The sequence below is a fragment of the Harpia harpyja genome, chromosome 2 (genome assembly GCF_026419915.1).
Source record: "Harpia harpyja isolate bHarHar1 chromosome 2, bHarHar1 primary haplotype, whole genome shotgun sequence".
NCBI classification, from domain to species: Eukaryota; Metazoa; Chordata; class Aves; order Accipitriformes; family Accipitridae; genus Harpia; species Harpia harpyja.
Genome location: NC_068941.1, coordinates 3,212,388 through 3,235,607, shown reverse-complemented (window position 1 = coordinate 3,235,607; position 23,220 = coordinate 3,212,388). Strand labels below are relative to the sequence as shown.

Below are 23,220 nucleotides of genomic sequence, written 5' to 3'. Positions count from 1 at the left end.
CATACCTGTGAATCGGAAGTTCACTGACTCTGGGAGACCTGATGGGACAAACACAAGCACAGAGTAATGGTGGTCAGGACAGGAAAGCACATACTGATGTGGATTTGAACAATTTTTGGAGAAAGCAAGTGCTGACATTCAACCAGACTGGAGTCTTTCCTCACGAAGGAAAGCACTCTTTCCTTGCCTTCACTTCAGGCAATGAGAGATAACATGCTACCCCCTCCTCTAAACTGTGAAACTTGTCAGTGGAGGGTACAACTCTTGATGTCAGTGGAGGGTACAGTGATGCACAGAACTGCATCTACCATGTACTGTCACTTCATCACAGAATCCTGTGCATCAAACAGTCAAAAACGCTTGAAGTTTGTCCTGTTTTTGCCCCTCTACCTCCTGCTCCAGACTGTTATTCCTCTGATGGTAGAAATCTTCTAATATCCTGGCTAAATTGATTCAGTTCATACTCATCAATTCTAGTCTCAATCTCAAGGACTAAACCCCCAGTGCATCAAAGGTCTCAAGGATGGGAGGGGCAACAGTTCCTAACCACACAGCAGAGCAGCAATTTGCCCAGCACACCATCCAGTACTAGTGTTGGCAATGCTAAGTGCTGCAGTGAACACTGCCATATCCCCATAATTCACTGAATGTTGCTATACCAAACCACAGCGGAAAACCTCGTTGAAGTCACAAGAAACGGGTGAGCTCTTGATACACTCCTCCAAGGCAGATTCCTACTACCTTTGTATCGTTCAAGCCTCATGCCCTCGCAAGCATGGACATAACCATGAAGTCATTCCAGGACTGGAGGAAGACCAGCAGTCCACCTACCTCTACCAGTCTGACACAGCGCTACAAAGAACACTTACTTCCTTACCTGCAAAGGAGAACGCAATGATCTCTCTCAAGTGAGGAGCTGCAGTCGGCGGACGATAAGCAATCTTGCCATGGTTTATATCTGCTTGGGTGAAATACCTGACTGGGGAGAGAGGCCTGTCTCTATGCTCCACGATACCTACGGAGGCAGAGAGCTCAGTATTAACGGGAGGAATCCATTTTATTTTTAAAACAAGATACGAAAGGCTACAGCTTCTTTTTCTGTCCCCAGGTACTTCTTTTTACATCTTCAGTGGTTCCTGAATGAGTCAGATGGCTGAGACTGCATCGAGGATGGGTTCTTGGGACATGAGAAATTAAGCAGAGATTCCTCACTTAGTCATTTCTTCAAATACCTCTCATTAGAGGGGTGGAAAGCAGAAAGCCATGCTTTCAGACAATAGTAAGAAAACTGTCTGAGCTCTCCGGCTTACTCCTAAACAAGCCAAAGAAATCAGGCTGAGAAACAGGGTGTTCGAAAGCTAATGGAGGCCAAACAGGGTGTTTGAAAGCTAACGAAGGAGGCCAAACAGATTGACAGATGCCTCCACAGAATGATACTCTGAGGGAAAAATTAGATGTGCTTAGGAAGCATGGCAATTAATTCAGCAGCAAGCTGCCATGTTCTGAATAGGTACACTTGCCTTGGCCAGGAAGGAGAGGTACAGTCACGTTGAACAGGATTTTCTCACCGGGAATCTCCGGGTCTACAAAGGAGAGGTGATGGGGCTCAATCACTGTCACACGGTCCTCCAGCACCTCAATAAACACATTAGACCATGAGCATCAAGGCCAGAGACATGGGAAGATTCACCCAAAAATACATTGAAAGAGAATTCACTTTGCTATAGTTAAATATAAGAGAGTCTTTGAATTTAAATGCTTCCTAGACCTAAAACTGACAAAGAATGGATAGACTGAACCTTTACCAAGTCTCTCAAACTTGTACTAAATAGGGACTATTTGGGAGGCAATTACAGAGGACAGTAAAGGTTGATAATAAGTAAAATTTGCTAAAGTCTTACAGGCCACCTAAGCTCACTTTCAGCTCATCATTACTAGATGTGTAACGCAGAAGCTGGGTACTATCATGCTCAACAGAAGAGCGCTCTATACAAGTCCACCTCTGTTAAGTCCTTTCTGGAGCATCCAAAGGGACTTATAAACCTATGAAAAAGAGACAAACTCCTCTTCCTTCATAAAACTATGAGCTTATCCCCACTTCCAGGCTGTCCAGGAAAGTGCCAGTGTTTTTAGTGCACTCTGTCACCTGCAGATGCACAATCTCAATGCTCACAGGTGGAGGAGTTTCTTTTTTGACCTACAGCAATTACGAAGAGATAAAGGAAAATCTGATTTGATCAAAAACTCCCTGGATGAAGATATAATTCATTGCCTGTGTAGTTTTCTGGTATAGTCTGATGTGGCTGGACTGGATTTCCTTTTAAAAGAAATCCTGAAAATGCCTTAGCCATTTCCATTGGAACACAGAGGAACCAAAGCTTTCTCTTTTGTTTTAAATCTGTCTAAAAATGTTCAGATCCTTCCATTACAAGATTACCATTACCCAAGGGCAGGCAGTGTGTTACAGGAATTACGGTGCTGCACGAACAGACTTAACTGCACAAAGGCCGTTAACTTGCATGCGTTCATGAACCTTAATCCTGCAGAATTAACAGCTACAAGAAGTCACTGAATTAAATAGTTCAGCTCGGTATGAAAAGCGTTCAGCTCATTTCATAATCATGAACAAAATATGGAGAGAACAAGCTAAATTAAGGATACAGGCAACTAATTTATCTGCTTTGGAACATGAAACGATCAGGTTCAGGAGCAAACTACAGGTTTCCACTGGCTACATCAAGTGCAGCCCACTGAATCGTGCTGGTTACACGTCTGTAAGACCACCCTGTCAAACCCGTGTCCCATTCTGCTGGCCTTGGGTCACAGACTGAATGTTGGCTTGGACACTGGCAAGGTGAGGTTTCCTAACTACAGCTCAGTACACCACAAATGCCACCGAACCCCCAGTTCACCTCTCTCCAGTGTTTTTCACCCAAACACATCAGAGGAGAAACCACAGCCTATGAATGACTGTTGTGAAGCAGTAAATAAAACCTTGTCAGTCCTTCTTAGATGTGAAAGTGTCCCATATCTAACTGGAAGCAAAAGCCACAAAGTTTATTTGTGTTATCAGCACTGCCATATACAGCTCTATATAAAAAGGGCAGGCTTAAAATTAACAGTGGTGTCCCTTTCATACAGCCACTTTGGGAAGGGAAGGGAGGAGCACCTCTACACGCTTACAAAATTTTCTCTCCACAAACCCAATTTCAGTTTGCATTCAGCTAAAGCGAAGCTCAGGCTTCTTTTACCAATATAGGGGAAACGGGTAACTTGGTTGAAGAAAAAACAGTATAGATGTTACATCCTGTAATACTGCCAAAGAGTCACCAAACTTTCTCTGACCTTTCTCAGCAGGATGCTCAAAGACAAGACTAGAGGTATGGGAAGACTTAACATTTTGTGCTTGCTCTTCAGCCGAGAAGCCAGTCTAATTCTGAAGGAGTTTGAAGACGGATGAACAGAACTCAATCTCGTTGATGCAAGGAAGTGCAGTTTTATGATGAAAAGATTTAAGGTTATGGTTGCTTCACAGTTGCCTCCAAGGCCTATTTGTCTCTCCCAGAGGTAGGACGTGCAGGTTGCGAGGCGCCCCTCAGTAAAACGTATTTTATGGCACTATTGAATTTTGTGGTGTGTAATTAGCTATAAAATCCAGCACTGCATGGCACAGCCAGACATCTCTCCCATCAATTTTGTCAATAATGACAACAACAAAAAGTCAAGAGCAGAAAGATACATCGCTGGCTATTGCTCCAAGTCGCAGTCTGAGCATGTTTTATTATTGCCCGTGAAAGGTCACCACTATTTTAAACCCTGACAGGGCTGTTGTGTCATGGACTTTCCACTAATCCGTCTCCCAGTGCTTCCTTTGGCCTTTCCTGGTCTGATGCATGGCAGGCTGTGCTGGCTTAGAAGTCCTTCACTTCCCTGTAGGAGGCTCCTCCCGCGGACCCATTGCCGCTGGGAGGTCTGCCACATCTGCTCTCCTGCACTGCATGGGCCTCTCAGTGTGCTTTTGTCTGTCAGAGAGCGCACAAGGACACAGGATTTCTGTTTGATAATGCTGAGCATACTGCTGGCACCTCATGTGCTCCAAATAAATCATCGGGAATGAGTAACGCCAAAGATGACTGCATGCTACGTTCCAAGTTTTTAAACCCAGCTCTCCCTCTCCCTGCAGGCAGCTCCCGCCTGAAGGGTTGGCCTCAGCTGCGTTCACGTTCCTTGCAAGTCCTCATCTCTGCTTTCTCATCACAGCCTGCCCTGTCTCACTCAGCTCAGGACTGCTGCTCAGTGGACGATGATCCTGGTCCCCCTCTGAAAGCCCCATAGATGACAACAAAGCTATGAGGCACTGTCTCTCATGGCATACTCCTTGAGAAGCTGGCGTCTCATGGCTTGGACAAGTGTACTCTTCGCTGGGTGAAAAACTGGCTGGCTGGATGAGCCCAAAGGGTTGTGGTGAATGGAGTTAAATCTAGTTGGCAGCGGGTCACAAGTGGTGTTCCCCAGGGCTCAGTATTGGGGCCGGTTCTGTTTAATATCTTTATCAATGATCTGGATGAGGGGATCGAGTGCACCCTCAGCAAGTTTGCAGATGACACCAAGTTGGGAGGCAGGGTCGATCTGCTCGAGGGTAGGAAGGCTCTACAGAGAGATCTGGACAGGCTGGATCGACGGGCTGAGGCCAACTGTATGACGTTCAACAAGGCTGAGTGCCGGGTCCTGCACTTTGGTCAAAACAACCCCATGCAGCGCTACAGGCCTGGGGAAGAGTGGCTGGAAAGCTGCTGAGCAGAGAAAGACCTGGGGGTGCTGGTTGACAGCCGGCTGAATATGAGCCAGCAGTGTGCTCAGGTGGCCAAGAAAGCCAACGGCATCCTGGCCTGCATGAGAAATAGTGGGGCCAGCAGGAGAAGGGAGGTGACTTTTCCCCTGTACTCGGCATTGGTGAGGCCGCACCTCGAGTCCGGTGTTCAGTTTTGGGCCCCTCACTACAGGAAAGATATTGAGCTGCTTGAGCGTGTCCAGAGAAGGGCAACTGAGTTGGTGAGGGGCCTGGAGCACAAGTGTTATGAGGAGCAGCTGAGGGAACTGGGGTTCTTTAGTCTGGAGAAGAGGAGGCTGAGGGGAGACCTTATCGCTCTCTACAACTACCTGAAAAGAGGTTGTAGCGAGGTGGGTGCTGGTCTCTTCTGCCAGATGGCTGGAGATAGGACGAGAGGAAATGGCCTCAAGATGCAGCAAGGGAGGTTTAGGTTGGATATTAGGAAAAATTTCTTTACTGAAAGGGTTGTCAGACATTGGAATAGGCTGCCCAGGGAAGTGGTTGAGTCACCATCCCTGGAGGTATTCAAAAAGCGCGTAGACAAGGCACTTCAGAACATGGTTTAGTGGGCATGGTTGATGGTTGGACTCGGTGATCTTGAAGGTCTTTTCCAACCTAAATGATTCCATGATTCTATGTCTAAATCAAACTCCCTGCCTCTTGGGTCTTGGCTCTCTGTGCGTCCCAACAGGTAACCTGGGTGCAGAGCCTGGAAACTCCCCTCTAGCTCATGCACTCGGGATCCCTCCCTACAGAACCAAAGGACAGGAGACAGCAGAAGTAGAGAGGAAAGCTGGACTTCACCTACATATGTGATGGGGACACATGGAGAGGGCATGCACCAAAGTCAGACAGCTCACAAAACCAACTTTAGACTTCGAGGTCATCTTTTCAATTAACACAATCAGGGAAATAACTACAGTAGAGAGACCACTCTTATCAAAATGGTCATTCCCAGAGTTGATGCTGCAAGAAAAGGTAATTCAGTTCCACAGAGGCAGATATAACAGGCTTGTCGGAATGTTTTCCACATACATTACAGTCTGTGTTCCTGATGTCACAATGACGGATGAAAACTTTCTAGTGTGGGTGGGCTACAGTTCTGATAAAGTTTACAGTGGAATTACTGGCAAGATGTATTCATTACGGTCTCTCTAACCCACAGTTTTTCACTCTTGCCATTCCTAATGGCTTCTCAGGAAAGGGTAAGAATTCCATAAAAAGATGTAAAATGTACTTTTTCATCTCTCCCCCTCTCCTTTCCAGTCTATACATTCATCACTTTTAATACTGAGTTTTCAATGTTTTATGGGTATTCCTGCCCGCCCCCCCCCCCATTTTCTCTTCTAACCTGTCTTTTTTTTTTTCCATTTCTACTCCAGCTATCTATCTGGTGCATATACCCTGTTCCGTAGATTTAGTTCAATATTTGAATCAAGCACAATAGCATGGACAATAGCAAATACGGGAATCAACACTCAGTGGTTAACTGCTCTATGCGAGGCTCTGGTTGCTGTGCGCTGCTGCAAGGAGAATGGGAATACAGAAACCATCAAGTCAGCGGTGTTGGTTCACACTTACGGCCATGTGCAAAGAGGAGCCGAGGGAAAGCTGAGGTGCTCTGGGTGTTTGTGGGAGAACAGCAACGTTGAACACGTGGCTTTCCAAGGTGGTCTGTGGACCAGCAGAGCTGGACACCTGGGAAGGAAATATCACATGAATGGATACCTGACAGAGAACACCACTGCATTTCTAGACCAGTTTCATACTTTCCCTCTCCTCTCCTCCTGGTCTGGGAAGGCAAAGACACACATTGCCAGCAGATACCAACCCAAAGCATAGACGAATGGTAGTTGATGGGAACTAAGGCCTTTAAATAGCAACCAGCTTCTCCATTATTGCCTGTACAATCTAGAAATTGTTTACTTAGAAAGATATCTGTGTGTCAATTCCCTATCTGCTATTCATTCCTGGTTCCCCCAGTCATTGCCATAGTTTTGCTGAATTGTACTCCAACCGTCTGTATGGCTTAGTGGAACTTTTCGTCACAGGAACAGAAAAAATAATGGGTTTTTAAACCTTCCTCCCACCCTCAAAACGATGACCAGTTGTGCTGACAAGGTGAAAATAACTGGCCTTTTAATAATGGCACTGCCTTGGCAGTGACTCCCTTTGATCCCAACATATTCCAAGACAGGCTGCGCTCCTGTTCCACAGAGACCCATAAAAATTTTCCATACACCACTATAACACCAAAGATAAGTCAACGGTATCTAACTCATAATAGCAAACCTGCAGTAATGACATATAAAGCAAATAATATTAAATTTGTAAAAATTCAAAGGACCGAACCCATCCCCTAGAGAAGAGCCTGCAAATGTTCACAGCAATCCTGAGATAAGGCAAGCACCCAAAGAAATACAACCCCCTTCTTTGTTAGACTCAGTTACAGCTTTATCTTTCAGTAGGGATGGAAGTCTGCACTTGAATTCAATAGAGCACTTTGTGAGCAAGAATAGACTTCAGCACAAGCTTAATTTCAAGAAAATGCGTTAAAATGCATGCTCTGGTGAAAGGAATGAAATTATTTTAGCCTTTTGCTGGACCTGTTCTGAGTTGCTGTGATCTGAATGGTAGTTGCCAAAATACTGATGAAAACAATGTGTTGGCCCTTTCTGAGATGCCCCAATCCGTGGTTCAAGACTCAGACAGATGTGTTATGGTCTCCTGACGTAACGCAGGCAATCGCGGCTTCCTTTCTCAGTAGGGCTCTCCATACAATTATTGCTACCGCTCCAAGATACTAAAACCAAACATTTAACTCATGCAAAACGCATACTCTATAAGAGGAATGTAGCAATTAAGCTAAAGATTAGCTTGTTCAACATTGACGCTCACAAATTCCTCATTATCACTTATGTTAATTACTTTAGAAATTACCTTAATTGCCTCTCCGGTGCTACAGTAATAGCTTCTGACTCGTAAACCAGATGTAACAAATACTACATGCAAGTGTTCACGTAGGCTTAGCATTATGGGAGGCTGTTAAACCTCCCAAGCAAACAGCAAGGACCTGTCTGAGGAATTTTATGGCTGTTAAACCTATGGGGAAGTGGGATTTATTTAGTATTACATCTGCTGGGGAGTATTTGTACCTTTTTGTCTGTTTGCAAGAAGTAGTACTCTACAGCAAAAATTAAATTATTAGCTTAGGGACTGCAGAAAGTAGGAAGGTTGCTTGGTTTTGGAGCTTGCAAAACAAACAATTTAAAAAAAAGGCACTCGGAACACTTTGCGCTTGGAGTAAATATTACAGGTTTTATGATAGGGTGATGTATTTGCCATGCAGTATCAAGGGGTAAAACCTCCTGTCTGAACTGCAAATAGGGCATCAAAACAGCCAGGATACGAGCTGCAGTAACACACCTTGCGCAGGGAAGTCCTTTCACAGAGGTCTGGACTGCAGGGATGCCTTAGGAGAGTGTGGGCCAGAGGACCTCTGTAAGGATCTCCTCATGCAGATTTGGCACCCAGCGGGAGGATCTCTAGGACAGCCAAACGCGTGGCTATCTGGACCCACCTCCCCACTTCTCCCTTGTCCGCTGGGACAAGCCTCATCTCAAAGAAGGGTGGCAGAAAGGAGGCAGCAGGTTGCAAGATGGGTGGGAGTTACTGTCTCTGTTACCCGCTCTCTTACCTCTTCTAAGGACTGCCAGGCAAAAAACATTTCCCGTTCCTATTTCTTCCCCAAAAGCAAGCCCAAGCACATCAGTAGCGTGTTCCCAAGGGACAATCCTACCCCACAGGCAAAAGGCCAGTGGAGAAGGGATCACTGTCACAGCAAGAATCAGTCTCTGGACACGCTATGTCATGTTGATGGGATGTTACAAGCCTGGTAGTTTCATCCTGTGGAAATTGTAAGTGCAGATCTGTTTGCCCATTCCCTCTGGAGACTCCTGATCTCAGAGAGCTTTCCTGCTTAGTCAAGCTAGCAGAACAGCGTCATTGCTTTTCAACAAAACCCCTTCCTCCCTGAGAGAATTGTTCTACAGAAAATCAGGCCAGCTATTAGTTTAATAGCTTAAATGTTAGATGCTACTTGAAAGACAATTTTCTCCAGATCTGCAATATGGCCTGTGATTTGACATCCGGAAGGTTAATGCCATTGCATGCGGCTCAACATTGTGGGTAGGTAGCTGGCTGGTTGGCTGCACTGCCACAGATTAAAACCTGGGGATCCACATGCAGCAAAAGCTCTCTTGTGCATGAGTAAGAGTCTCCCGTGAATACAACGATGGGTTGCATCCACCCTGACGCATAAGCACATGCATATTCATCTACAGGCGAGCAATGTGCACCTGTATACACATAAGTTTGTATGTAAATACAAATACATACTTACATAGGTATTTGTGTGTGCATGCATATATTCATGTATGTGTATCTATTGAAACTTCGGGTCGCATGACACAGGGAAGGGCAGACTGAGTAATCTCAGAGAAAAATGCCAGCAGAACTGCTGTGTGACCCCCCACCGTGAATATGATGAGGAGTACCTGGAACTGGAAGGAGTCGCTCTCTACTTCAGCTCCAGAGTGCCTGTACCACACAATGCCTTCGTTGATGTCCTGCTGGGTAAAAGAGGTTGTAGGTGATGAAGCTCTTCCATCAGGCAAAAGCTGCCACGAGTCTGCTGGGCCATCTGCTGGCATTGGGACCAGAAGCACCACTTCACCTGGGAAAAGCAAAGATGAACAGCCAGGACACAACTTGTGAGAAAACAAGGAGGAATAGGTGCCTTTTCACCAACTACTGAGCATCCAGGACAAATGTCCACCCAGTCTTAGTTTTTTTCCATCTAGTGTGACTGACAGAAATAGCAGCAGAGCTCCTAAAAACCACTAATGGACCTTGCCACATCCCACTGACATAGGGAAATTTCATCTCCCGTTTTGGCAAAGGGCAGATCAAGGAACTCATGCAAGTACACAGAAGAAATACATGGTCAAGCAAAGAACAGGATCTGCCACTTTAAACTCCCCAAATGTCATTCTGTCCACTGACCAGCCTGTTTCAACCTTGAAATGTGCCCATTTGATAAAGTGAGCAGAAAAATAGATGCAAAGGACACACCTCACTTTCTGGAGCTCCTGTGAAGGGACAAGAGAGAAGTGAGACACAATCAGGGTTAAAAAGCATTGCAGCAGACTATCCACCTTCCCCTCAAGGGTACAACTTAAGTATCAGAATACAGCATACTAATTTTTTCAAGGTCAGCTCTTTCCTCGCTCTTTTGGGGACTTATTATGCCAAAAATAAGTCAACCGACTTCTCTGAACAGAAATTTTCAACTGAAAAAGAACTCTTGAACAGATATAGTAAAGGACCTCTGTACCACAGGCTGTATAGAAAGTCAGTATGCCCTGGTTTATAGCTCTTACTCCAAAGACTATGTAGCTTTTATATCTGTAACATCCAGCTTACTTCTGATTTTTGTATTAGAAATAGATTCTCAGCTGGACCGAAACATCACTGGCTTCATTGCAAGTATGACAGAGAAGAGCAGGATGGGGGCATGTCCCACTGGTTATCAGCTTTCCTCACAGACGCCTGCAAAGGTTGGATTTTCATGTCACTAATGTTCAACAGACTTCAATAAAATTACTCAAAGAGCCAAGTGCTACCCATCAAGAGAAGGGTATCAAAACCTTGGTCATCAATTTCATTGATGTGGACATTTTTCCTAACCACACACATAAGTGAAATTAAAACCTGATAAAGAGCTACAGTATTGAAATAGATGGTGTATTTTTCTATTTTACAATGTAATTTACTTGTTTTGTACTTAACATATAATCTGTGAAAAAATTATGTGTATCCCCTATCTTTACTATTCTTGACTATATATAATTTAGCTGCTCTTTAAATAACTTGTTAGTTGTATATTGTGCTTTTCTACTAGTCTTTGAAAGTATCCCTCATGGCTACTAATTCAGAAGCCACATATAATATAAATCACTTCAACTCTCCTTACAGCATTAATCATTCTGTTATGCAAAATATCCATCATAAGCTCTCCCAGTTCATTTCCCAAAACCACCCTCAAACAGTTGGAGTAATAAAAAATAATAATTCAGCAAGCTGAAATATCACACTTCCACTTTATCATCAAACTCTATGCTAATATTCCCTTATCAGTGCCCTAATTACATTCCCAATCCCACCTTAATCTTTCGTGTGATTTCTAAAGATGCCTATCACATACCCAAAGGAGTTAGGGCCTGCAAGTTGTTTATCCCTCCCAAAGTAAGAGAAGAAACAATTATAACATATAGCTGCTTGAAGCAAGACGCATGTCTGTGTCTTCTTATAAATTAGTATTTAATGCCATCAGAAGGAACAACTCTGTAATGTTTACTTATATAGTTTATGATTACCATTGCATTTGAAACATTTTTTTTTTTAAATAGAAAAGCACCTGTTGATAGGTTACACATGTGAATGTACAACTTGTGCACACTCAGGCAATTTATTGAAATATATGGAGACTACAGAGCTGCAATTTCCAGAGCTGTCTAGAAGATTCAGGCACTGTGGTCTCATTCATTTTAAGAAGAGTGGACACTTGCATCACTTTTCATTAGCTTTAGAAATTTCATCCTCGAAGAATGTATGTCACATGGAGCAGCTTAGGGTATAACAATACCTATTCACATAGAAGTGAGTGTTTTTTCCATGTAACAGAGCTGTGTTGAGGCATCTTGTGTGCTGGGAGGAGAGCCAGGGAAGACACTAGTTCTATTTCTAGAGACAAACCAGGAGGTCCAGCATAGAGAGATCCTTAGAAAGACCAACTGCTCTCCGGTGCCCAATTGTACAGAACCAAATCAAGCCCTGCAGAAGAAGGGGATCTGGACAGAGATCTTCCCTCCCTAATTATATCCCTTTTGTTTGGTTTCAGTGTCTTGAAATAAAGGAAGAAGCCGTCTTTGTCCACACACTTGTGCTATAGAAATGTAGTAGCTAAGTCTAAAGTGGTTTTCTTTCCTATCTAAAAATTGAATTATATATTTTCTACAGGTATGAATATCTTTTCCATTAGTCAAAGAGTAAAACAGGCAGATAAGCCTTCCATGATTCAGGACCCATTTTCTACGTTTCTCTGTCTTATTTTTTTCCTCCCTTTCTGTGAAATAGGATTTTAGATAAAATTTTGCTTATTCCTCACCTGCAGCTACAAACCCATTTGTGTTATTGCAATTAATTACAGTAGAGATAATTATGGTGATACAAAAACAGGATTATAAATTTTGGTTAGGGTTAGGTAGCAGGAGACAAGCTCCTCAGGGAAAAATTCTTGTTTTCATGTAAATGCTTATTAAAAATGAGAAGACAGTCCTTCATCTGCAGAAAACTAAAGGGGGAATACAAATTAATTACTTCTCTTCTAAATTGCAAAAATAACATAATCTATGTTTCCACCAGGTACTGGCAGCTGTTACGGAAACCAGCCTATCCTCACAGCAAAAGGCAAAAAACCAGCACTGATGTTGCTAAAGGGATCCTCTAATTTTATCCAGCTCAGCAAATTAAAAGCAATGATATCATTTCACAGAAGTGCAAAATACATTATTTGAAGACATGGTTCTAGTAAAGAAAATGGTGATTCTGAGCGGGAAAGTAACATTTTTCTTTTATGTCCATATTTCCTTTCCCTCCACATATGACATCTTCTCTTTCCCATCCAGTTTCTCTCAGGTTGTATCTGAGCCACAAATCCCAGTACCTTCCACACTCCTCCTTGGCCTGGGTCCAGAAGATATTCTATAAACTGCAGTCCTACGCATGGGGTTGCTTGTGAAAGCCGTTGCTCTGAGAGATGAGATCAGAGCCTCTCAAAAGGAATTTGAAGACAAGAATTATATACGGCTGCAAATGTCATCAATTTCTGTTTGAGTCAATAACCCCTTCCATGAGTAGAAATGAAATCAAATGCCATGGAATTTAGGGAGTTCTCCAGATCTTCATGGCAAACTTTTGCTCAGCAGTTTCTAGAGGGAGATATTACTCTATGCTCCTCTTAAACCAGACATTCAGTGCAGAATATTATCTTTTGGCTGTGAGTAAGATTCTGCTCTCACAGGGCTGTAAATCCACCGGAATTTAACTACCACTAGAGACACGCAGTTGCAGAAGTTCAGATTACTAGGCAGGACAATAGTGCTTCATTACTTTGCATGCCCATTTGAATTGGAAAAAGATGAGGTTAGCAGCAGCTATTCAGCGCAGTATTATAAGGAAATGTTCCCTTCAATTCTATTTGTTGTGGGCAAAATACCATGGAAGAATCACACTCTCATAGGTCTGTGAAGAACACCCTTTTCCCCAGAAGTAACCAGAACCTTGCACTTTTATTTAGTGGATGGACACCTTGGCGCATGTGGGGTGAAAAGCAATGCCCTACAGCTGTTTTTTGACAACAAAACTCCAAAGGGACTTACCATGTCTTGGCTGGTCCTTGATGATGGTGTAGGTTATCTCGGAGTCACGGGCACCGGGTAGCTTGGCATGCAGAATTGTCTTGGAGATCTGTAGCATGCCTCCCTGGGGCACCCAGACCAGGGAATTTGTCACAAGCTGAGGGCTTCTGTCATTCTGCATGCAGGGGGACAGCAGAAAAAGGCTTAACTGAATGTCAGCCGTGCTGCACTGACGGAAACAGATTTTCAAGTGGAAAGGATCAAGCAGAGTATTTTGGAATTTCTTATGCATTCAACACTGGTTGTCTGCTTCAAGAAACGGTTGTACATGCTTCACCTATATCCCTTGGGCCCAGTTCTCACCCTGTAGAACTGACCTTGTCCTCCAATGTTGCTAAGATACTGTTGTTGACCTTAAACCTTCTTGACCTCAGTCTCCCTCCATAATTTTGTCTTTTACCACCACCCTCATTCTCTCTCCGCTTGACTTTTGACACGTATTGACAGAATTTATCTCCACGGCACAGTGGAAAATTCACTACTATCAACATCCAAAAAAAAGTGTCCAGTCTACTACACTTGTTTGATTGGATCCACATTTTCTCTCACATCTCTTCATTTTATTTCTAAAAATACGCACCTTTCAAGGGTACTTATAGAACAACAGCTTCTTACCCATTCAAAAGTATCTCTCTATGGCACCTCCACTAGCTTTATACACATCTGTAACTCTTATCACCTCTCCATGAGCAAACCCAGGTTCCAGAGCAACCTCATGCTTTTCTACAAGATGGGGGAAAATTGAACTTGACGCTATGCAAATGCTAATGATGAATGTTGGCAGAAACATGAACTATGAGGTTTCCATCCTTTGCTTGAACAGAAGCAGTTTAACATTCAGAAATGAGGTATACAAATTTTACTTAGTAACTACTGCACCAGATCCACATCACTTTTTTTGCTAAGTTAGAACATACTTGTAGAAAGACTTGTAGATCAAATATCTTTCCCCCGTGTGGGGACTTACACCCATGGTCAAGTCACCTCTTAACCACTTTTGTAAAACTGAAGTCTGCCTGAGCATCCCTCAAAGTCTTTTGCTACTTGGTGGGTTTTCTAACCTTCAAATCATTCCTGCGGCTTTTTTTCCAAATGAATATTTATCCAATATTTATTCAAGCTTCTTGAAATGTGGATTTCAGGACTGGACGCAGTAATGACTTCACTAATATTTTCATATACTTCAGTAACACTACTCTGGCATTCAAGGTTAATATTAGCCGCTTTTTGGCTCTAAATTACTTTGTTAGCTCATGCTCTGTTGGACAGGCCCCAAAAATCTGTGTGACCTCTTCTGTGCCATGGTTCTTTCTTATAAGCCCAGTTGCTGTACATGTGACTTCTTTTCTTGATTTCTGCAGATTCACCTTGAAACTGGCTGTGGTGAACTGCATAATCTGTCAAAATCTTGACTGCTCCATGTAAGTGATCAGCTTCCTCCTCATTTACTACTCCACATAATCATGTGTCACCCCAAAACTGATAAACAACTCATTACTATGTTCTTCTGAATCTGCAACAGAGAGAGTAGAGAGCTAAAACCATGTTTGTGAAAAAGAATCACATTAAAGGATGATTTCCCATCTCCATTTTGACATGTCTGCTGAGCAACTTTTACCCGTTTAATTTGTACTACACTTATTTTGCACAGTGTTAATTTTTAAATGCCACATGATCTTAGACTGTGTCAGATCAACAGTTTCCCAGCACAATGGTTGCTTTATTTTTTTAAAGAACAGTGAAGAAGAAAACCAGACCCTGTGCCAGTCAAGAGAACCCTACCAATATATACGATAACTTTCCTCTGACCTTATTGATTCGATCACATCATGATGCATATAGGCCTAGCAAAGTATAACTCTGAAGCAGTAAACAAACTAAAAAGGTCAGAAAGGTCCATGGATTTATTGTGTAAGGAAAGAAAAGAGAGCCTAGCCACTCTTCAAAGAATGACAGGTGAAATGCAGTGTTTGAAAAGAAAATGTTTCTAAGTGAATGCTAATTAAACACAAGGCTGTGATTTTGCTATAAACGTGGAACTCATCGGCTTTTCAGTAACTAAATGATTGAATGTTCCTTCAATGGCCACGTTAATCCAGTCCGGCATTTTGTAATACCATTTCCACCTGGCTTTGATGCTGCGATCCTGCTTGTTAATAAGAACAGGTTTGTGAGATAGCTCTTTTTGCTTGGTAATCTTTTTAAAAATATGTTTAGTGACAAGCTATTGTCTGATCTGAGTGCTCACCCTGTGTTCAGCAAAACAACTAGAATCCCATTAGATTTTTTTGTTTTAACTGATACCTGAGCACACAGTTAGCAAACTCTGGGAACGAATTCACAGCCCAGGAAAAGTGTTTTCAGAGAGCCCGGGCAGGCTAACATGCCCCCTGGTCCATGCTTCAGTTACCTGCTCCTCGGTAGGGCAAGATGCAGTGCCTTGCAAATAGCTTGGAGACCTCCCTTAGATGGATCTGCTCTAGAGGTCCCCTAAAATAAACATCTTTTGTCTTTTTCCTGTATTCCCCCTAGCCTCTCAGAAAAGAAATGCTTCTATATCCCATCAGCAATAGGCAGATCACATGTGGGTAGGTCTGACCTCCTCTGACTTACAGTACATAGCCTGCGATTATATTTTCTAGGGCATGGGCTCCTTATTCCCCATTGGAGCACCATTGGTGGTGCTCTGCCAAAAATGAAGCACCAGCAGGTCTCAAATTAACTTCACAGAAGCTGTAATTGTTAGAGAACATCAACAAAAATATACAGCGGTGCAAATCATTATTAAGAGCTCTCAAAATAGAGGCTAGCTGTTCAGACTGCAGTAGGTCAAACGAAGTATTTGGATGGGGGCAAACAGGGAAAAGGAGGCTATTAGCAACCAAAGGGACTAAAAAAAGCACCTTGCAGCAAACAAGGCACACCTATTGTGAAGAAACAAAACCCTCTAATTCATAATATTTGGACGGTTATGCTGTTCTTCGTTTATGTTTTCACGCTTTCGCTGCAGTGCGCCTGTGAATTAATGTCTGAGAATTTCACTGCTTGAGCCCATCGAATAGGAATCTTAGAAATGTCCTTTCACACCAGGCCTTCTATATAAAACCATCCAGCAGCACATTATAACAAGCTCCATGTACTCAGATAAGCAACGTGGTTAAAAAACCACGCCTTGAACTCCCACACCTCCAGCCAGGGTCCTACCAGCCTCTTTAGCAATCTTTGGATGTAAACCAAGGAAAAAAACCCAAGTCTCTTTGCGTGTGTGTCCCAACAGCACCTTTTCAGAAACAAACCCTGCATGCATTTCAGCTCCCAAGGCTACTTCACAAATACAATAATTAGGATGAGGCAGGAGCTGGGTATCTGCCAGCTCTACCCTCACACTAAACTGCTCCGCTCTCACCTCTGTCACCACCCTCATTCTTCTCTGTAGGCAAGTGCTGCATGGAGAGACTTGGAAAGATAATGAGAGACAAAGGACCGCAAAATCAGCTAATAAAAGAAACTATACTCAGCAATTCACCTTCACTGGCATTTACAAGAACCTGCTTAACCAATAGCAAAAGAAAAAAAAAAAAAAAAGGTGTTACAAGCAATGCAGATTGGCGTCCAAGCATTTTTACATTCCTTCTGATCTTATACAGGCTCCTTAGGGCCACAAAAATGATCTGGGTAAAGAAACCACAGGCAGGGCTGCTCTTATTCCAGGAGTCTAATAACTCAGCACCAGCCTTGAAAGCAACCCCTTTTTCATTCCCAGACTGATGTGTGAGTCATGTCACTAATTACTATTGTGGCTTTAGGAGCACCTGCAGGGTCCAAATGGGATCAGTCCTTCCTTGTGCTAACTACGCAGACGCATGTAGCGTCTGTAAACCTTACTTAAATGCAGCAGAGAAGAGGACAAAAGAGGGGTAATATCATCTCCTCCTAACTCCTTTTCATGGAGCGGAAGCACTCAAAGATTGTGTAATTCTCAGATCCATACATAAAAAGACTGCAAACAGCGGACTTCTCTGACAGCTCTATTTTTCATTACTCTCTCACATTAACTAAGGGATAAGGAAATTTTCAGCTTTTTTTCCTTCTGTTTTACTACAATACCACAATACCAGAACTAAGATGTTTGCAAGCACTTCAACAACTTTATTTTTTTCTAGTCTCCACCACACATACTATACGTATTTCACGCCTTGTTTGGCTGGGGTTTGTTTCATAAACAAATGGAAAAGCACCACTGTTTCTAATTTTACTGCAGTAATCTCTATAAAATTTAATACCAAGTGCCACTTCATGTCCAAATACAGAAGAGACGAACAACCATTATTTAATTATGAACTGCAATAAAAGCAAGAAAGAAAAATTAAAACACTTCTTAATAATTTCTGACTTTAGGTATCTGTGCCCTGTCCTTAGGAAAGTTATCAAATAGCAAGTTGGATCAAGTGAAAGATTTCAGTGGAGCAATGCTGTGTGAACAGCAGAGATCCTGACCTTGGGAGACACCACCGCCACCAAAGTACCAGTGATAACACGTTATTAGCCAAGTTGTTCATGCGCGACCCTTTTGTGTCTCCCATCACACTCCCATCAGCCCGATGATTGGTTTGCCTATCCCGTCAGCTCTCTCTCCCCACCATCCACTCATTCTCTAATTCATTGCCCTTACCAGTGCCAAACTCTCACCTGCAACTCCAGAAAATCTTTTTATCAAATAACTATGGACTTTGAATTGTCAAAGCTGCACAGTTTCTGCTGTGCCATTCCTGTCGCAAACCAAAAATTCAGGTGACCTCCAAAACTTAATCAATCCACTACTTTCTCCTGCCTCTGACCACAGCCTGTCGGTAATGCGGGATTAGTGACGCTTCAGGGGCATTCACACTTCTCCAGACTTCTAACTTGTCTGTGAGGGTTTATGTCACAGCACGTACCTTGGGAGCAATCTTAATGTGGAACAGGATGTTCTGGAAGTGGTACCCATCGTTCACTTGCAAAAGAACTGCATCATCCCGGGTGTCAGAGCCATCGTGAGCATAACGCAGCAGTCCACCGGCAAGGTCACCCAGGTGGAATATGTGGACTGCGGAAGCCGAGTCCCCAGGAGGTTTGATCAGCCGCCCGTGACGTGGAGGCTCTAAAACCATCAGCACAACATTCTGAGGATTGTCGCTGTCTCTCACGCCAAGCAACAGTTCTGTTATAGTTCCAATTTCCCCTCTGCGGACAAGGAGGGCCTCATTTCTGAACACATATGGGGCCTGAAACACAAAAGCAGCTCTTAGGTGTTTGCTAAACCTTAGCAATTTGATCATGATCAAAGTCTGGAATGAAAAATGTGGGGTTAAGGAAATTAGCACACCTCATTCCTGGAAACCTTAGAAATCCTATTTCTAAGCAGCAGAGAATCGCTCTCCACACTTCCCCCCCCAGCGGGCAGATCTAAGAATATCTAGCAGTTTAGACTGATTTAGTTACATTAAAAAAAGATTCTCATGCCACAGCAAGCTTAGGAAAGGAAAAAACCTTAGGACATTTATATAGAAAGCAATTTAGTTATCAGCTAGAGGCTGTATTCCCTTTGCTGTCTGCACAGATTAAGAGACAAGGGACACAGCTTTGCCTTATTACCATCCAGGAAAATTCAAATAGAAATGTGGACCCCAACTGTTTTGGAAGGTCTACATATTACAGGTGTGTTGGCAGGCCCAACTGGAATGCAGGCACCTGAGATGCTGAAGATTTGTGTATGTGAACAACGAGTTCAGGGTGGGTGGGGGATGGAGACACATCATACTCTCCCTGTGTATAACCTACAGCTTTGATAACTTACACATCTTTCAGAGCACTGATACTTGAGAATAAGACTCCACACAATCTGCGTGCCTCGATTATCTGTTTAAAATGAGTTGCAGAGAGGGGGAAAAAAGGAAGCAAGGAAGAATGCCAAGAGAGAGAGAATAACCTACACAGGATACTAATAGCAGTGAGCCAAACTGGGAGGCAGAAGCTTCAGTTAGTGCTTCTAAGTAGAAATGAGTCAATCAACTAACACTGAAGAACGTGCTTTTGCTTGTCTCGAACTGATAAAGTCCATCTCAAAGACACCAAAACTGGGTGTCATCAGCATCATTATTTATTTAATTTCAAAGACTCCACGCACCTATATTCATGCTAGAATGAAGATCAGCTAGAGCCCACATTTCTGCTGGTTTAAATTAGTTCTCTAATTCTTCGTGGTCAAGAAAGTTTAGATCTGCAGTCTCTATTGATCCCAGTAGACATCATTTGGCATCGGTAATACCTTGCCTCAGGAGGGAGGTGAACCACAGAGACAAAGTCAAAGCCCTGGGAACATTCATCAGAGAGCTAACTGCTGCCATCTCACCTGTGTACAACTTATCAGGGTTATTAGGGATTGGCAGGCAAAATTCCTGTTATTAAACTTCACTTATGTATTCTGGGGCAGTGACTGCAGCTCTTACTTAGGTGAATGTCCTACTGAGGTAAACAAGAGATTAGACTGAGCAAAGATTTCGGCACGAGCCAGAATCAATATACACACAACAGGACCAAAATCCACAGTTTGTCTTACACTGAAGGACAAACTAGAACACTTCTAATTTCCAGAAGTTATGGAATGACTAATATGGAATATAATGATTAAAAGCAACAAAGTGCAATTAAAAAAACCTGTAACTCTTAACTCTGAAGCTACCACCTCTCCGGAATCCCAATCCAGAAAAAACCCAAGCAGTGCAAAGTCTCAAGAGTGTCAGAGAACCACAGGAATTATGCATCTCGGGAGGAGTTGTTTCCTATAAAGAACACTAAATACATTAAACTGGAGACCTCCCACAGGCCCCCAACATGGTACGTAGTGAGCAAGTGAGCAGCTCACCACGTTTTTGAGCTGCTGGCTACATTCCTACTGCACTCAGCACGAAGTACAGAATAGCACCAGTGCCTTCAGACACAAACCCATCCACCAATGCAATGATTAAAAGAAATACATTTCTTAAATTACTCATTGTGAGGAGGGACGCTGAGTCAGGCTTGTAGGCAGGAAGGAGTCAGCACTAAAAAAGAAAGGATGATAGCCAGATTTCCAGTTACAGTTTTATCAAGCCATTTAATGCCCCTCTGAGGATGTAAATGGGCCTTAAGAGTAGTGGACTCTGATTTGCACTTTAAAGTCTCTTTATACTGCTAAAATATGCCAAGTAGCCACAACAACTTCAGTTCAAGCAAAGCTGCCCGATGGAGCTTTCAACTAGACAGTTCGGCTATGGAAAAAGCTGAGTGCAAGCTGCAAAGCCTCCTCAGAAACCTGGACCTCGTTAAAGTGAGTCCACGGTGAACTTGCTGCCAGCACGACCAGCAGCAAGCGGCAAGCTGGGCAGGGCAGCTCCAGCACATTCACTGCCCTTGCAGCAGCAGCAGAGGAACACCCGTAGCTTGAATGGGAATCAAAACCTGTCCAGAGGGATGTGATGATATGACCTGCTGATGGGCTGAGTTTGGCACACGCAGCTAGGCTGGGCTTGAACAACTCCTGCTTTCTGTAATGCTCTGCCCTCTCCCTTAATGTGTATTTCACACACCTCTTCATACCTTGCCTTTTAGAGAGCCCACCTTTGAAAAGGAGTCACAATCGTACTGCCTGTACACCATCTCTTGGGTGAGGCCCCTCCACGGTATCGTGCTACAGACTTTAAATGACAGCAATATGAGAAACATGGACACTTGGCAGTACCATCAACTTGCCTGGAAGTGGTGAGCAGTTTAAGGGACACACTTTAAATAGCTCATGCTGATTTAATTCCCAACTGTCCCAGAACAGAGCATTTAAGTAAATGCTCTTGACTGCCAAAGCATCCCTACCATAGGGATCAATCATTGTTCAATTGCCCTGCAGTAAGAGACTGAACATCTGCGGATCCAAAGAATAATTTAAACAGCAGGGACTCCTTCACCCTCACTGATAATTGCTCTATGATTGCACAGCTACAATTCCCCGCACAAGCAAAATTACATGGGCCAGCTTCTTCAGTCATTTACCCCAAGTCCAGTTCTTCCACGTGGCTCTTGGCTGCCTCTCAAATAAGTGAGAGTTGAGTCTAATTTGCCTGACCTGAACTCCAGCTCAAGTTCTGCCCAGCTCCTTTGTTACCACTGCAAGAAACCAGGGCTCCAAATGGTACAAAATTTGTGGTTGTTTCCAAGCTTTGTTACATTACCTGTGTTGAAAACGCTTGAATGTTGACCACCTCAGAATGGGAGAAGAACTGTTCATCACCAACCTTCAAGGAAAACTGTCCTTTCCTAAACAAGTCCCCAAAAAGCCAAAATACAGGATAATATAAATTATTGAAGTGCTCTTGCAGGACTCAATAATGATAAAAATATTATATATTCAGTAAAAATGAGTAGCTTAGTGACAGAAGGTTTAGCTCAAGTTTTTTCAGTTATGTTTTTATAGCATTTTTTTCTGAAGATTCACAACAGTCACAACATGTAATAAAATACCTTTAACTATGTAATAATATAGCCTCATTTCCCTTTAACTAATGTTACCCACATAGGATGGCATTTCCAAGATAAAGTACCAATTCTAAATGTCAGCTATTCACTGCTAAAGAAAAATGTCATTTATCTGGCTTCGGAACAGAAGATCCCACTTTTCAGTATTTTTGTTTCCTATTTACTTTTCAATAATGCCACCCGATAACCTTGAACATAAAGTAGCTATGTTTCTCAAGACAAGATCCTGACATTTCATTGTGACTACGAGGCAGACAAAAAAACCCACCATGATACAGAAATACATGCCATAAGTCTAGTGAACATGAGCTAACCCTTGGCATCAGAAGGACACCCTGAAAGTCTTATTGAAAACAATGGATCAAAGAACACCCTAATATATACAGGCAGAAATTTAGAACAATTCCACCAATATCAGTCTAGTCCCAAGGTTTTATGGTGATGTAAATCAAGTGTGAAATTTGGCAGGATGACTAGCTTATTGCCTGGCAGCAGGAAAAATCTGCTTCCTTGCAACATGCTTGCAGTGTGAGCATTGCCAGCTACTAATCACCACTAATTATCCCAGGACACTAATGGAGCTCATATTGCATGCAAAGAAGTAATGGCTGAATGCAGATTATGCCACAGAGCATAGTGGTGACATCATTTGAACATCCTCCTGACAGTATCAAGAAATTGTTGTAAGAACCAGACTAATATGCCAGTTTTAAACCCATAGCAGAGTATCCTAAAGATAAGACAGACTCCTGCACCCCCAAAGCACAACAGGTTTGGTAGCTTGATCACAGTGACCTCTTATACCATAAACAGAAGTTTTGCACCATCGTTTATACTATGGTACAGTGTAAGTACATTGGTAATTTATTTAACAGCAGTGAGAAGCGTGCTTCGCTGTAAGAATGTTTCCTAGGAATAAGGAAATACATGTTCTCAAGATACGTCAGGTTTTTTTAAGGCAAGAGCTCTGAAAAAAGTTTCAACAGAGTCACCTGGATTTCTCTTTGCTGTGCACAAAGCGGACTCTCTTCTCCTTCACATCCTTGTAGGTGAAGTGGTCGCCTTTGCTCAGCTGCACCTCTTTCCCATTCACCACCGTGACCAGCCTGCCGTTGGAGGGAGTGCTGTCGATATGGAACAAGAGCTGTCCTGTGTCACCATCCAGATCACGCACACCCAGTAAGGAGATGTCTAGGGGCTTTACCGCGCCAATTCCTACTGTGAGGGTACTGTTCACGTGGAAGCTCGAGGGATGCTTGCTGGCTAAAAAGAAAGAAGGGAAAAAATATTACTGAATGAATT

The 23,220-nt window shown here is 43.0% G+C and overlaps 1 protein-coding gene across 1 annotated transcript in view; it reads right to left on the bottom strand.

Annotated features, from left to right (window-relative positions):
* The window catches only part of FRAS1 (Fraser extracellular matrix complex subunit 1), a 174,585-nt gene that overhangs the window by 37,333 nt on the left and 114,032 nt on the right, over nt 1-23,220 (bottom strand). The window contains exons 26-34 of the mRNA XM_052812807.1: nt 22,911-23,181; nt 21,615-21,699; nt 18,309-18,635; nt 13,333-13,486; nt 9,388-9,566; nt 6,413-6,529; nt 1,521-1,635; nt 878-1,015; nt 6-38 (exon numbers count right to left, since the gene is read on the bottom strand). Coding sequence (XP_052668767.1) covers nt 6-38; nt 878-1,015; nt 1,521-1,635; nt 6,413-6,529; nt 9,388-9,566; nt 13,333-13,486; nt 18,309-18,635; nt 21,615-21,699; nt 22,911-23,181 — 1,419 coding nt within the window. The remainder of the gene's footprint in view (nt 1-5; nt 39-877; nt 1,016-1,520; nt 1,636-6,412; nt 6,530-9,387; nt 9,567-13,332; nt 13,487-18,308; nt 18,636-21,614; nt 21,700-22,910; nt 23,182-23,220) is intronic.